This window comes from Hirundo rustica, chromosome 1, assembly GCF_015227805.2.
Source record: "Hirundo rustica isolate bHirRus1 chromosome 1, bHirRus1.pri.v3, whole genome shotgun sequence".
Lineage (NCBI taxonomy): Eukaryota > Metazoa > Chordata > Aves > Passeriformes > Hirundinidae > Hirundo > Hirundo rustica.
The window spans coordinates 142,817,144-142,831,954 of NC_053450.1; the positions used below are offsets into that span (position 1 = coordinate 142,817,144).

The window sequence follows — 14,811 nt, forward strand, 5'->3', positions numbered from 1 at the left end:
TAACACAGTAGCCTGATCTCTGGCTTTAAGGAACATGCTGTTTGTCTGAGTTTTAAAGACTTGCATCAAATTGCTAAAAAATTCATAATGAAATGCTTCTGAGAGGTATCAGCTGACTTGCTCAGATTTTGTGAAATTGTTTAACAATAATCTATGGAACGAACCCAATAAAATGGGCGATACCAGTTATCCAGCTGGAAAATAAACACTGTCCTGGCAGTCGGGAGGAGTGACTGTTTGGGCAGCACTACTACAGGGGGCTGAGGGCAGCTCTTATCACTGCAGCACGTCCAGAGATGTGCCAAGGAAGCCTCAGGCTGTGTTCTGCAAAAGCCTTTCTCCATCCAGACTTTTCTTCTCAGGTTTGTGGGTTAAATGTATAGCCTTTGTTCTTAGAGAGCTACTAGCACTGCAAATCAGCTCACAACTGCACAATTAGATCTCATACTAAAGTTAAAACTGGGAAGAATCTTTCAGGGAAAAAAAAAAAAAATACCACATATTATTGATGTTATTTAAAAGTGCAAGCAGAGTCTTAGCTAAATTTTCCATAGGACTTGGGACTGGAAAGATGAGCTGGGACAACATCAGCATGGCTACATTTCCTGAAATTATGAGACCAGAATCCTCACCTATAATATAAAATTCATACTTTACCCAAAGGGAGCACAAAAGAGAATTGTTGTGGCACCACAACAGTCCCAGGTGGTAGGTTGTTACCCAATTGACATCAGTATCCTTATCTGGCAAAAATAAATTTCACAGCCAGCCACCACTGAGAGCCAAAGCCAAGGCTTGAATCCCCAGGAATACCAAAACTGTGAACAGCACATTAGTAAGCATGGGTGTGAATAAAGGTGCAATAAAGGAAAACTACCTCTTTCAAGCATTTATCTCAGAATAATACGAAATTCTGAAGATGATCCCTATTCTGGTAGCTATTAGGAGACAGAAGGAAGACAGCATCTGTCACTGCTCTTTATGAAAGGTATATGAAGTTACCTTAAATTGGGGAAAACTGCCACTGCACTACTAAAACTATTCAGTATTAGCTGGGGAGGAAAGGGGGTTGTTTTCCCCCACAGCAGAGATGCTGAGTATCAGCATGGCAAATTTTCTCCACACCATTTGTTACCTTGGTAGGAGATGAAGCAAGGCAGTGAATGCTATCATTTTCTACTCAGCTATTAAAAGTCTGAGCAATTGCGTTAAACTGAATTCCCTCGGATCAAATAAATTCAAACAGCAGCTGTCAAACTATTTCCCTTCAGCTGCCCTACTGATTAACTTGTAAATAGAAACAAACCAAAAATCTACCCACCCGGGTCTACACACCTCCTGCAGTTTGGTTCCCCCAGGAGTCTGTAGTCCTGCTGCTTGGACCCTTGGTCAGAAATAAATGCACCCCCAAAAAGAGAAATTTTATCTCCATGAATTCCCACCTCCTAGAAGAAGCCACCCTCTCACACACAGCCTGTACTTATTAGAGGGCTGAGGGTTGTGAGGATGGCTGGGGGCAGAGCACAGGGCCAGCTGGGACCAGGGAGGGTTGGTGGCTTCCCAGCTGTGCAAAAAAGCTGCAGTGTGGAATCACCAAACTTCTGAAAATGGCCCAAAGGCTAAGGCGAGAGTTTTACAGAACATTCTGTCTGCCAAGTAAAAGCACTCCAATTCAGACAGTGCCCTATAAAAATGTCCACTTTCTAGTCCATGGTCAAATCTGCTATTCCTCCACAATTGCCTGCAGTACACAAGAAATGAGACTTTATTTTGCTTTTTACTTTTCAATATTGTTATTTTTTTAACTGTCTATGAGACAGAAAAAAAATGAATGCAACGTCTTGGAGGGAAAAAAAAGAGGAAATGGGACAATCATATATAAACCAGCTGTTTGACAGATCCAATTTCATATACAAAAGGAAAGGGTGTCCTCTTACATAGCAACTTACTGTAAACTTCCTTATTGCACATTCTGCTTTGTAACCTTCCAAATGAAATGCTCATATATCTTTTCCTAATTACTGAGTGGCTCTTTTTGTAAACAGTAATTATAAAGAAGGAATTTATGTGCCCATTTGTGTTCATAAAGAACATTAAAAAAAGTTCCATTTCCTGACACCCAATACAGACCTTTGTGAGAACTGTATTTATGTAAGTTGTGTTTTCCCAAAGGATGTACCATCTGGGATATGACCTAATGTTGAGTACTGTAAAACTAATAATGGATTACATAAATGATAAGAATATTTATTGAACTTGGGTGGCCATGAACACAAATGTGAACAGGTTGCAGAATCTGAAATGGGGAAATCTCCTTTCACAAGCAATTTTATCAGTGTGATCACAGAGCCATGTATATTAAAATACCTTCACTATCTTCTATGGCTACTTCACAGTAAATCTACTATTCTCAAAATACACAGTTAGGTGTCCCTGTAAATTGTGTGTTAAGAATTTATTACGAGAATTCACCAGTCAGAAAGTGAGTTGTTTACCCATAATCTGGTAAAAACAGCAAACTTTCTTTAAAATGGATTCTGTTTAAAATTTATGAGCCACATCAAAACACTGTTTCCTAAACACAAAAATGTCAGCATTTTCTTCCAGCCTTTACAGCATTGGTGGTAATCATCAGAAGCGTTATCTGCTCAGAAGGAGTTCTACTTCTATTTTGACACCAGAATTTAAAGCAGAAAACAGGAGAGGAAAAGACACGTCTACCTAAAGCATATTTATATGACTGAGGATGAAAGGGATTCTTTTACCATTTTTAAAATTTGAAGTTTATCAACATCTCCCTTTCCAACGATTTTCTTAACAAATATCCTTTGAGGTAAATTCATCCCTCTGTACCCCAGCAGTCCTCTTGCCGTGACTGCCACCACGCATCGTCCTCACGGCTCGGCGGTGCCCGCACCCCGTCCATCTCCCGAGGGCTTTGTGACCTGCCAGGCACAGCCCCTGCCCAGCACACGTGCACCTCCAGTCCCCGTGTCCCCAGCTGGCCAGCCCTGGGGACAGGGGCCAAGCCCTGCCCTCCCAGCCGCGCAGCCAGCCCTTGTGACTGCGCAGGCGCCTCTCCCTCGGCACAGACACATGAGACACAGAATGCACAGACATCACATGAAGCCTGTGTGCTGCTCCCTATCCCAAGCCCTTTGTTTCTCCCTTGTGCTGACACTGTTTAACAACTCACTGTGCCTCCCCTTATCTCACTCTAAGGTAATTATTTATACACTGACACAAATCCGCTTGGGCGATTTGCAAAGGCAAAGCCCACGGTGTCAAGGGATATATGATGTTTCGTCCAGTGGCTAATTTTAGTCTCTAAAGCAAATTTTTCATCAGCACATTCTTTTAAACCATTTAAAATGACCATTTATTTATTTTTTTTTCTGGAACATTATTTTTATGACCTGTCAAGTCAAATGCTACCTGCAGCTGGTGCCAAAACTTTGCTGGATTTCATTAAAACAGTTTTGCAAAGGCATAAAGTCTACATTCTAAACACTTTCTTGAAGGACATTATCAGTGAGTCTATTTACTTAGTAACATCTGCTCCATTACATTTGATAAGTTTTACATTTCTAATTCATTTCAGACACTAAGATATTAACACTTCATCTGGGGAAGTCAGGGGACGAATAAACCAAGAAACTGCGTCAAAACCAGTTTAATTTTGATTCCATTTAATAAAAGTTTAATTAAAAAGCAATGTGTAAAAAAAAATCAATAAATAATTTAAATAAATGTTATTTGATTTCTTTCTTTTTCATTTTCATAACATGCACATGGAAAAATAACCACCTAGAGCTATAGTATGCCTGGGACTCCATAAATGAGCCATGCTCAATTGCTACTGAATATACTTCTAACCTCTAGGATGAACTGTAAACACTGCAAGGATTAGGTACTTCAAGTGAACTATAGAAAGAAAAATAATTAAAAAACTATTACAGTAACTAGGGCTGGAGAGTTCTGTGCTCTCCTTTTCAGCCAATGGCCATTAAATCCAACTGTGTCAGTAACAGAGTTTGGTTTTTATCTTTTCTAAAGTAAATACATGTTGAAGTTTTCTGGCTTCTAGAGTTCATTAAAGCATAGTTCACCACACATTTGAAGCCTTTTTTTTTTCCTTAGAACCAGACAATTTTTAAGCCAAACTACAGTAAGTGGTTTGTTCAACAGCAACATCCATCTTCAGTAATGGGAGATATCCAGTGTTTATATACAAAACTTGGTTAAAAGCACGCAAGATAAATAAAATAAAAGTACAGCAAAAGGTGTTCTCCTGTTTTCCAGCCATTGAAAATTTTTTCCACCACATTTCCTTGCACAAAATATGTAACTGCCTAGTCCAGATGGCATGGTAATGCTCTTGCACTCAAGTTGTCCAATTTGTCTCTTTCTTTGGAATTTAATCCAGGTGTTATACATAGAGGAACACTACACTCAATTCATACCACCCTCTACTGATACCACCAAAACCACTATGCACTTTTAAAACCTAACGATCATATTTACTAAAACACATGGGTTTTATACCATTCTAGTCACATGCCCTTCAACTATGCAGGTTAATAAGAAAATGAAAAATAATTTACAATAATTTTGAGTTTGGTCTTTAACTTGTTTTTATGTGAATAATGCTCAAAGCACCAGTTATTACCACAACCATTAAGACAATTCATACATTCACACTCTGATGGCTTTAATCCCCCAAAACATTCATACATTTTCATTTTGTTTACTCATTCTTTTCTTGCAAAGCTGCAAGTCTGTGACCATATTCTGCAATGTTCTAAAAGCTAGAAAACTTATCTATTCAAATAAAAGTTATAATTTTATCACTTGATTACTTACAGCTTTTCAGTACTCCTACTCATGTTATACAGTCCAGTTAAACAGAGATGCAGTTGTGAATTAGTAAATGTAAATTCTGTATGGAATGCACTACTCCTCAAAGCATGCTAAAATAACTAATATTTTCAGGTTAAAAAGGTGAATTGTGCCTAATTAGAGCTAAGTAATGTTACGGTGTCCTCTGGATCTCGCCTAATTAAAATAGCATTCCATAGGTCAAAAGCTAACTTTTATTAATAAATCATAAAGGTTCATAATTGCAGTTGGTGCATTATTTTAATTACTAATAAAAAAATATGCCTTGAAAGCAATTTCTCATTATCATTTTGTGAAACATTACAATGAATGGTATGTGGAAAAGATTCTATTTACGTATTCTTTTGCTCTGTTACGATGCTCAAGTTTCAGCTCCAAAAGCAAATCAACTTGCACAAATAATCTTCAACTCAATGCACAACATGCATCTGATGACCACTTAAGGCAAAGGCAGCACTTTTCTAATTAAAATAATTATTTTCAAGCACCATGTTAGCACTGTAATAGCCAAACACTCGACTCTTCTAAATCATCTCTCTGTGCACTACAGTTTGAAGCTTGGAGGAGATTTTCCAAGATTTTTTTTGAAAGGACAAAAAACCCCAAACAGCTGTGAATATTTATGAGTTTAAAGTGTAGAAACAGGTGTCTGCCTACAATCACATGCATGACCTGGCTGAATATACTACTCTAGATACTTATCTCCACAGGAAAAAAAAAAAAATAATTCTGTACAACTTGATTATTCACAATAGAAAGCAGCCATGCAAGTACTGGAATATTCATGTTTTCATGCAATTTGACTGGCAGTTCTGTAATTGTGGTAAGCTGCTTTGACCAAGGTTTCTATAGCAACAGCCTTACTGTCAATTCTTACCTGTTTTCTGGTCATCCATTGTACTGAGCTTAGTCTCGTCAGCTACTGTTAAAAGGTAAATGCATAACAGTTAGCCCAGTTAGTGCCCATGCCTCACATGCACTCAACATTCCTTCTGGTTTGCCTATTTCCTTTTCAAGTTAGGGGACCTTAGAAATGTCCTACTTCATGCAAATAAACTGCAAGAGTAAGCAAACATTCTGGGTGGAAGAGGCAGCAAACTAGTAACCTTCATGCAGTATCAGTCATGTTGACATCACAGGCAGGTAGGGTATGTTATTGACACGTTAGCACACGGCAACTAGTCGAGACAAATCAACACCTCCAACCTGACCGTAGCCTGAGGAAGTTTGTGAATTAGGGATTGTAGGCAAGACGTTCACTACTATTGTAAAGGAGGGAATTGCATTGTATTTTATTATTCTGAGTAGGGAATTCTGTGTGTTTAAACCATCAAAACTCACTGTTTGAGGTTACTAGAGTCTGCACTTCAAAATCTAAATTCAGTGGCAGAAAAATTGATGGGCTTGTTAGCAATTACTTATTCTCAGTTGTTTTATCAGTTAAAATGATCACTGTGATTGCGTGTCTTAGCAGCTGCTATTTTATAGGGCTTCTGATATAAATATTAAAACTTGGGTCTCAAACAGATGTCAGGCTAGGTCCCATTTTCTAATTCTGAATTCATCTACAAAATGACAGACTATAAAGGACCTTTAAGGCTAACTGCATTATAATCGTGAACTTGAGAACAAACCCGGTTACGCAGAATCACAGCGTGGTACAGTTTTACACAATTATTCTATACGGATTGGTAAATACATTTTTTACCTCCATTTTAATAAATACTGTTTACTGTGTTTAGGCATAACCATATATCCAGAGGGTTATGATATTTGATTGTATGGACATTTACAAACAACACCCAGGCCACTTGGCCACCCAAGTTAGTACTTCACTATCCACAAGTAGACATTATGTGCAGTACTACTGCACATACACAATCTGTTTGGAATTATAAAATCTATATACTTACAACATGAAAATCAGGTTCAAATAAAAAAAAAAATAAAATTGAAAAAACATCACTCACTACCTAGATCCATGCTTTTGGATTTTCGTGTTTTAACAAACTCCAACTGACTGGCATCTGAAAATTGCTTTGTACGCTTTTCTGACATGCTCTGGCGTCCAAAACCCTCTCGCTGGAAGGCAAGTACTGGATCAACATCTGGACTAAGAGTGCTGTAGGAAGGGAAAAAAATCATGCGAACATTTATCAAGATCACGCAACCTTTCACTCTTCAGAGAAAATCATTTATTTAGCACGTGACTTCTACCAACGATTAAGTGCACAGTTTTAAATACACCACTGCAAGTATTCAGTTACACACACAATGGATTTGTTTTACTGCATTAAGCAATTCTAGTTAAAAAGTACCAAGAATTTCACCTACAGTTTTAATAAGGATATACACATCTCGTGCACTATACATATTCCATCAGAAAATAAAGTCCAACACAAGAATAATTTGTGGGAGAAAAAAACAGTTCTTTTTTCTTCCTGAGAAATAAATTAACTCTATTGATAGAAAGTTGTCTGGTTTGTCTTTATCAGAAAATTATTTAAGTAAAGCATAAATAGAAGCTGTCCAGCCTGAAGTCCAGGAGCTTTAAACCTCTTGATTTAAAAACTTTGCATTAGAATTTCTCTCCATATGTGAAATTTCTTGTAGATTTTTCACAGCTTCTCCTGCTTTTAGCCTGGCTATGACAAACAACCATATATTTACTCATTGCTTCTCCACAGAGCAAGTATTTGCCACAATGGATCCACCACCAAATCAGAAATGGGGGGAACTGTATTTGGGTTTTGTTTCTTCTGCAGGTTTCTAAAGTATCCTCAGCTCAGTGAGTCAGGTTTTCAGTGAGCTGCCTCAGAAACATGCTGAAGATAGATTTATTAATGGTGCTCAAACACTGGCAGAATCATGAGTGCAAGAATGCAGGAAAAACTTGGTGTGCAAGCTAAAAACATTTTTTGAAAAGGAAAGATTGCATACTGCTAATAAACAATATGAAAGGAAATTCATAAAAAGATCTTCTGGCTCCTAGAAAAGGGGCTAAGTATATAGATCTCTACTTCAGCTGGGCCAAAAAAGAAATCAAAAGCATAAAATACTGAAAAACTCAGTATTTTGGACCTTTGTTATCTACCCTACAGGTAAATCCCCTCTTTGAATATTGTTGTACTTCAAGATAAAAAAATATTTTGTCACTGAGATCTCTATATTGTGTTTAGTACCATCTTACTGTTTGGTACCATGTTTATAAAGAATTATTTTTACTGTAAGGGTTAAGTATAATACACCTCTCATTCCTAGTGAGAAACAGGCAAACAGTGAATTTCTGTAAAAAGCAACTTATACTTTTAAATTCTGCAACATGAATATGTTTATGTATGGCATGTATTTTAATTTACAGAAGTATTTTTGATCAAGAAATACCTGGGTATTAGGCATAATAGTGAAAAAGAGGCAAGGAAAAGTGTCCAAAGGCATAACGTACTATAAAGGATGAAAATCACCATCATCATTACCAAGCAGCCAAAAAGAAATTCAGTCTGGTAATGGCAGACTTACAAATAATAAGATATGTGCTTGTGACAGGCATATAATACTTCAATGTGAGCAGGATCAGAGCTTATGTGAATAAAGCCAATGTCAAGTGCCTTTTGACTTTAATGTTTCTGGCTCAGGCTCATAACGCTTTACGTTTAATTACTGCAACTATTTCAGAGATGTCTGCACAATTTAGCAATGTTCTCAAGCATATGCTTAAAAGCTCTGATGAATCAGAGACCATACTCTAAAATAACTATTTGGTCCTAACATTCACTCCCACAAAACAGGGAAAAAATTATCTCCACAGGATAGAAAGATAAAACAGACAAGGCCAATGTACGCTTCTAGCATTTACAGCAGTGCAACACGTAGCTGAGTAAGAACCACCTAAATCTAAAAACGTCCTCCAAAGTGACTCAAACTAAACTTACAGGGCTTCAGCACCTTTCAAAATCAGATCATAACTGATTTTCCCAAGGCCACACAGGGGTTTCTGGCTCCCTGCTAGTCAGCCCTGTCTCTGAAGGCCAGAAAAATGTGGTCTTAGTGAGATTTTTTTCCCAGCAACATCTGTTAGCACAGGCTCATGTTTGTTAAAATGACTGGCTTCATCTTGCTGAACAAAAATGTATCCTGTGACACTTTCTTCAAAAAAGGGGAACTTATAAAATTATTTGTTTCGGCTGTATGCTTCTTTTTTCACACAAGCTTGCTTTGATCCACATATATAAAACTTTTAGTAGAGCAGAATATCATTTCCATATAAACACAGCACACACTTATATATTGAACTTGGAGTCCTAAGAACAGACTAAAACTCCAGTGTCAAATACTACTTGAAAAGGACACCACAGATCCCCGAGAGAGAAGTAGGGTCTGGACATGGCATCAGCAACTGGGAATTTGGGAGGCTGGGACTCAGCATTTCCACTGACACCACTTTTAGATATTTCCTTTCTGCTTCCCTGATCTGCCCTTGTCACACCTCCCTTCCACAAATACTTACTAAGGGAATTATTATTACATGTATGCATAGTATCCTGCACTCTAAAGGTGCCACTTAGCACCTTTATTTGAGCCTTATGTAGAGTTCTGAATTTTCATGTACCTGTTGGACTTCTATTATTACTGAGCCATGAGTGTGTTTCAGTAATTAAGGAAGGAGTGGATCACAGGAGTCTGAATGCATGTAACATTGTCTAAAAGTATTCAAAAGTCCCCGTGAAGAGCCACAACAGCTAAAGCCAATGAACACAGAGGAGGAACTAATGCCCCTAAAAATGCCTCATTTTAATATTTTTCAACTACATCAATAAAAGGCAGAGGTGAATTTAGTACAAGTCATTAAGCAATGCCAAATGCAATTTACTATATTCTAGAATACTTAACAAATAAGATTTCTGGAATGACAGCTGATCCTTAAAAGAATGTAACCGTCTTCTGACCCTCAATGTTATTAAAATTCCATTTATTAATCCTGTCTTATTGCCCCTTTGTTTTCATAACATTTTCATCAAGGATTAGGGAGATATTGTGTGGCTGAAAAAGCTTACATTTTCTTCTGTGATTCAGAACAGCTGCCATTCCTGTTTGGATAACCCTTCATCCGTATTCTTAGTTTTACCCTTTGTGCCTTCCAGCAAAATCATACAATGCACCTTCGTTTTACAAGTCTTCTTCCATCCATTAGCAACAGGAAATTATAGCAACAATCTAATTCCATTGCTATTTACTTTTTTTACAAATAAAATACATTAGATACTAAAGCATGACACTGATCTAACTCTTTTAAGTGCCACTGTATCTGAAGACCTTTACAGTTTCTTATACACACACTTTAAATTTTTTTGAGTGTGATCAATTCTACAGTATCTAATTCCTGTTTTCTTTACTCTTACTTCATTTACTGAGAAGTGTATGAATAGCAAGACACACTGCAGAAATTAATGTAAAAGCATCTGCAGTTTTCAAATGGGCTTTAACTTTATTTCATAGGATTTTGCTCACATTCAGCTAAAAATACTCCCTCGGAAATAAGCTATTATGTGCAGGCTTGAGTACTATTCTATTTAAATGTCTCAGATTCTCAGCTCTAAAAGCTTTTACAAAGGACAAATGGACTTTTCATAAACTCAGATTACAGGTATGACTTGTCCATAGGAACTGCAACATCAAAAAAAAAAAGTAAATGAGAATGAAAAAATTACATTTCCATACAATCATTAAAACAGAGCTTAAAATATAGAACTCAATTCCTGGATATAAGATGAAATAAACTAGTTTAAAGCAGAGAAGAAGCTGACAGGTGCATATCAGCCAGCAGGTGCTATTGCTGTTTTATTAAGATATTGCTGACACATTCATAACAGGCTCAAGAGACAAGAAAAATAAGAAAATTCATGTACTTCACACCATTTGTGGTAATTATCTAGCTTCAAGAAGTAGCAACATACAGAGGTGGGCTTTTATTTTGCTATTACTATAGATAATTACAGGACTTGTAAATTAAATCTTAGATCAGTATTAATTTTACTAACTAAGCAGTAAACAGTATTTCTTTGCCAGGAACTTACACAAGTCAATAATGGAGCTCAATGCACTTCTCATTAAGGCTCTTACGTTAAAATATGTTAAAGTAATCGGAGAGTCAACCTAAGACTCACAGAAGTTATTTTTACTATGGATTAAAGATATAAAGTTACTTTCCGTAGTTTTAAAATATGTAGAGTTATCAGAGAACATGGTCCTTGCAAATCATCTAACAATAGGAACAGTAGTTCTTTGCACATAATGAAGAAATCTTAACTAGCTCTTTTTGCACAAGCATTAACACCGAGGCAAAACAGAGAGCTTTGACCTCTGAGTAGATTTAAAAGATTAGTACATTAATGGGAAAACCAATAAGTATAGAGAAGTACGGAGATGCTCCCAGATATAAAATGGAATATAAAAATAAAATCTTTGTTTTATAAACTTTGAAATATTTACAGTGAGGTTTATAAATTACAATTTCCAATCAGTCTTTCATATTTCATAAACTCAAGTGTTTGAATTTTGCTAAGTTGTTTTGGTTTTGTTTTTTTTTTTTAACAAAAGCTAGGCCAGTTAGCAATTAAATTAAAATTAGATCATCAAAATAACACAGCTATGTACTGTCTAAGTAACATTTCCACAAATATGCTTTAACAAAACACAAAACTGCAACCAGAAATATTTGTATACAGACTTTCTCCCTGAAACAGGGACAATAACTAGTTTGAAAATAGTAAAATCCAAATGTGACAAAAAGGAATAAATATTAGCAGAAGCCAAAAATGTAACTAAAGGAAAAGATGCAACTACAGCTCTCTCTTTTTTCCTTCCACTAAAATCATGCTCTTACCAGTCTGTTGACTCATTAATCGCAGCTTTAGCCCATCCACCACCATCAACAGTGCTAAACCCAACATCATCATGGGAACTGGATGATGACTGGTCAGAGAGATGAGGAGGAAGGACCGACAACCTGTCATCTTCAATAATGACAGTGTCATCCTGGGGCATGTTCACTGTTGGAGACAGCTGATATTTACCTGGAAAAAAGGGAGAAAAAATTCCAAAATTAAATAATGGCAGCATGCAGAGAGTGCCTTGAAAAAGATTTCATCACAGATGATAAAAGGTTGTATCAAACTGCAGTGCTACTGATAAGAGTGACACAAAGCAGATAATAAAATTAACTACGTTTCACTTTGTACCCATCTTCCTGTGCAGAGGTCTGAAAAGTGATGCACACCAATTGTTACTGTGGCCTACTACAAGACCACAGGGTCACAGAAGGGTTGAGTTTTGGAAGAGACCTCTCTCCTGGTCCAACCCTTTCCACTCAAGCGAAGACACCCACAGTCATGTGCCCAGGACCCCAAACAAATTGCTTCTGAGTACTGCTTCTGCACCACCTTCCTGAGCACTCTGTGCCAGAGCATGGTCACCCTCACACTGAAAAAGTGTTTCCTAATGTTCAGAGGGAACCGCCCATGTTTCTGTATGTACCCATAGTCTCATGTCCTGGCTGAGGAACTGCTCAAAAGCACCTCTCCCAGAAGACAGTATTTCCCCTTGTATCACCTTGTTTAGTAGAAACAAAGAATGTGTTCCACAAGGACTAACAGAGGCCATCACTTTTCCTGAACAGTCTGGCCCTCATGAAATGAGAAACTGTTCAAGTGATGTTGGGAAGTGGACACAAGCGAAATTTGGAGAAAAAAAAATACCAAATTCAAGTAAGTTTTAACACTTCTGTTAAAACACTTAAACAAGAACCATCACATACATGATGGGGACTATATCAAGACTCAACATTAGTCTGTTCAGCGGCAAACTTCATTAGGTACATTTGTAAGAGTACAAGTTAAAAGATGGTATGGTCTTGCCAAAACAATTAGTAAAATTGACACATCTCATGAGAAGAAACACACTAGCTTAATAGACCATTAATCTGACGACAAACTGAAAATTATTCTAAAACTATGATGCACCAGAGTAATGTATCGTAAAACTTCTATTTCCATAACTTAAACTGCTTCTATAGATACATCAACTATTTCCACACTCTACTTTCACTATAGATATAGAAAAAAATGTGGAATAATTAGGGGAAAATAAAGTTCTTCTCCCTTCTGTAAAGGTTTCAGTTACCATCACTACCTTTGCATGCAATTATTAATAAACAAACAAACAAGCAAACAAAATCTTATGTGTAAAGAGGTAGCTATAATCCTCACTGCACTAGATAATATATACAGTAATCTTTCCAAAGAGGGGAAAACTGGCTTCAGAAGGGATCATTAAAGACGGCTGAAAAAGAGGGAGGAAAAAGGTCCTGCATGGTGAACACCTCATCACTGTCAAACCAAAATGAATGTAAGCTGTTTGCATAACAGCTGATTCTGCCCAGCAATAGCTCCTTTGATGGACAGGTTAATGTTTAGCCTGGTAATGTACTTCTTTCCAAACATAATGCCTACAAGACTGTTAACTCTGTACTTAATAACGTCTCCAAAGAATTGATTGTGAAAAGGTATAACCTTATGGCACTCGGCAGATTGAACTTCCCATTTGAGAGGCTACAGGAACACTTTTAACTTTTCACTACCCTTCTTTGTATCTGACAAGGGTGAAGACTGACATTTTAATAGTTGCTCTGGAATTTAGGAGAAAACCCATCTGACGTGTCTGTGCTTTTCGTTGCAGATGAAGCTAAAAACAGGTGAAAGGCTTCACCTCCAGCAGATGGTTGGACAAAACTCAGCACTGGACTCAATACATCCTTTGTAGAGAACTCAGCTGAAGTGGACAGAAAATACCCCAGGAGAATTAATTCTACAAGTGTTGTGAGAAACCTTACAAGGAAACATCAAAGAAACTTCAAACCCAGTAATCTTCAGTATATTTGACTGATCTACAAATCTAAGGCATTGCTCAACCTGCCTACAAACCACTTCAAGAAAATAATTTTCCCTCAGGCTAGAAAAGTGCTATTTAGACTCTGTGAAATTTAGACTCTGACTACACTTCAAGTCCAGTTTTGCACATATTAGTTCAACTTCAGTGAAGTAATCTGTAATAACATAAAGTATTTCTGACACTGTACTAAGCAAGGTAGAGCCTTCTCCCTTTCAAATGTTTCTCGTCTCAGGACAATGATGCTCGAATTTCTTGGACAAGTTACCCATCTAAAGAAGCACAGCCTGAGCACCACACCAAACTGTTGGGTAAGAAGGGTTCCATCTGTCTGTGTAGAAAAAGAAGGCTCAGAGCTCCAGCACCAAATGGCTGGTCCCCAGGTCGATGAGGATTTTCATTATACAAGGAAAAATATGCCAAGCAGCGTATTTCAAAAAATATTATACACCTTCAAACCTATTATACACCAGAAAATAGTTTGTACCTGAATTAAACCACCAACATAAAGCACTCCAAAAAAACCCCCGAGTGCACAGAGTACATAGCATGAATAACAGGTTTATTCATGAAGAACTAAACTGCTCCAGGTCCTTTCAAATCTTGAAATTGCCCAAAGTTTGGTTCATATGTTTGCTGAGATAACTTGCTTCCCATACTGACACTGCATTGCCATGGAACTCTTTCTGGCTTAGTCCTTGTGCTTTTGCTATTGCCTTCTCTTTAAGGATGGTCTACAAAATCTGTTCAGCGCTCTCACCGTATGTTCAAAACCCAGTACTACCTTATGAATGACTCATGAGCATGTTGATACTGCAGGATTCAGACCAATAGTACAACAAATGCCTGGAGAATGACCAACAAAAATTTCTCCACTCTGTTTGGGCCTTGGATTTCCAGAAAGTGCTCAGATCTGTCAACTGTTGTAGGAGAGCACCACATTTTGATGAGATTCCCGGCCAAGGAACT

The 14,811-nt window shown here is 37.3% G+C and overlaps 1 protein-coding gene across 1 annotated transcript in view; it reads right to left on the minus strand.

The window, feature by feature from the left end:
* Positions 1-14,811, minus strand: part of PARD3 (par-3 family cell polarity regulator) — a 444,448-nt gene that overhangs the window by 145,666 nt on the left and 283,971 nt on the right. Inside the window, 3 exon segments of the mRNA XM_040060657.1 lie at positions 5,777-5,821; positions 6,873-7,021; positions 11,783-11,972. Of these exon segments, the coding sequence (XP_039916591.1) occupies positions 5,777-5,821; positions 6,873-7,021; positions 11,783-11,972 (384 nt within the window).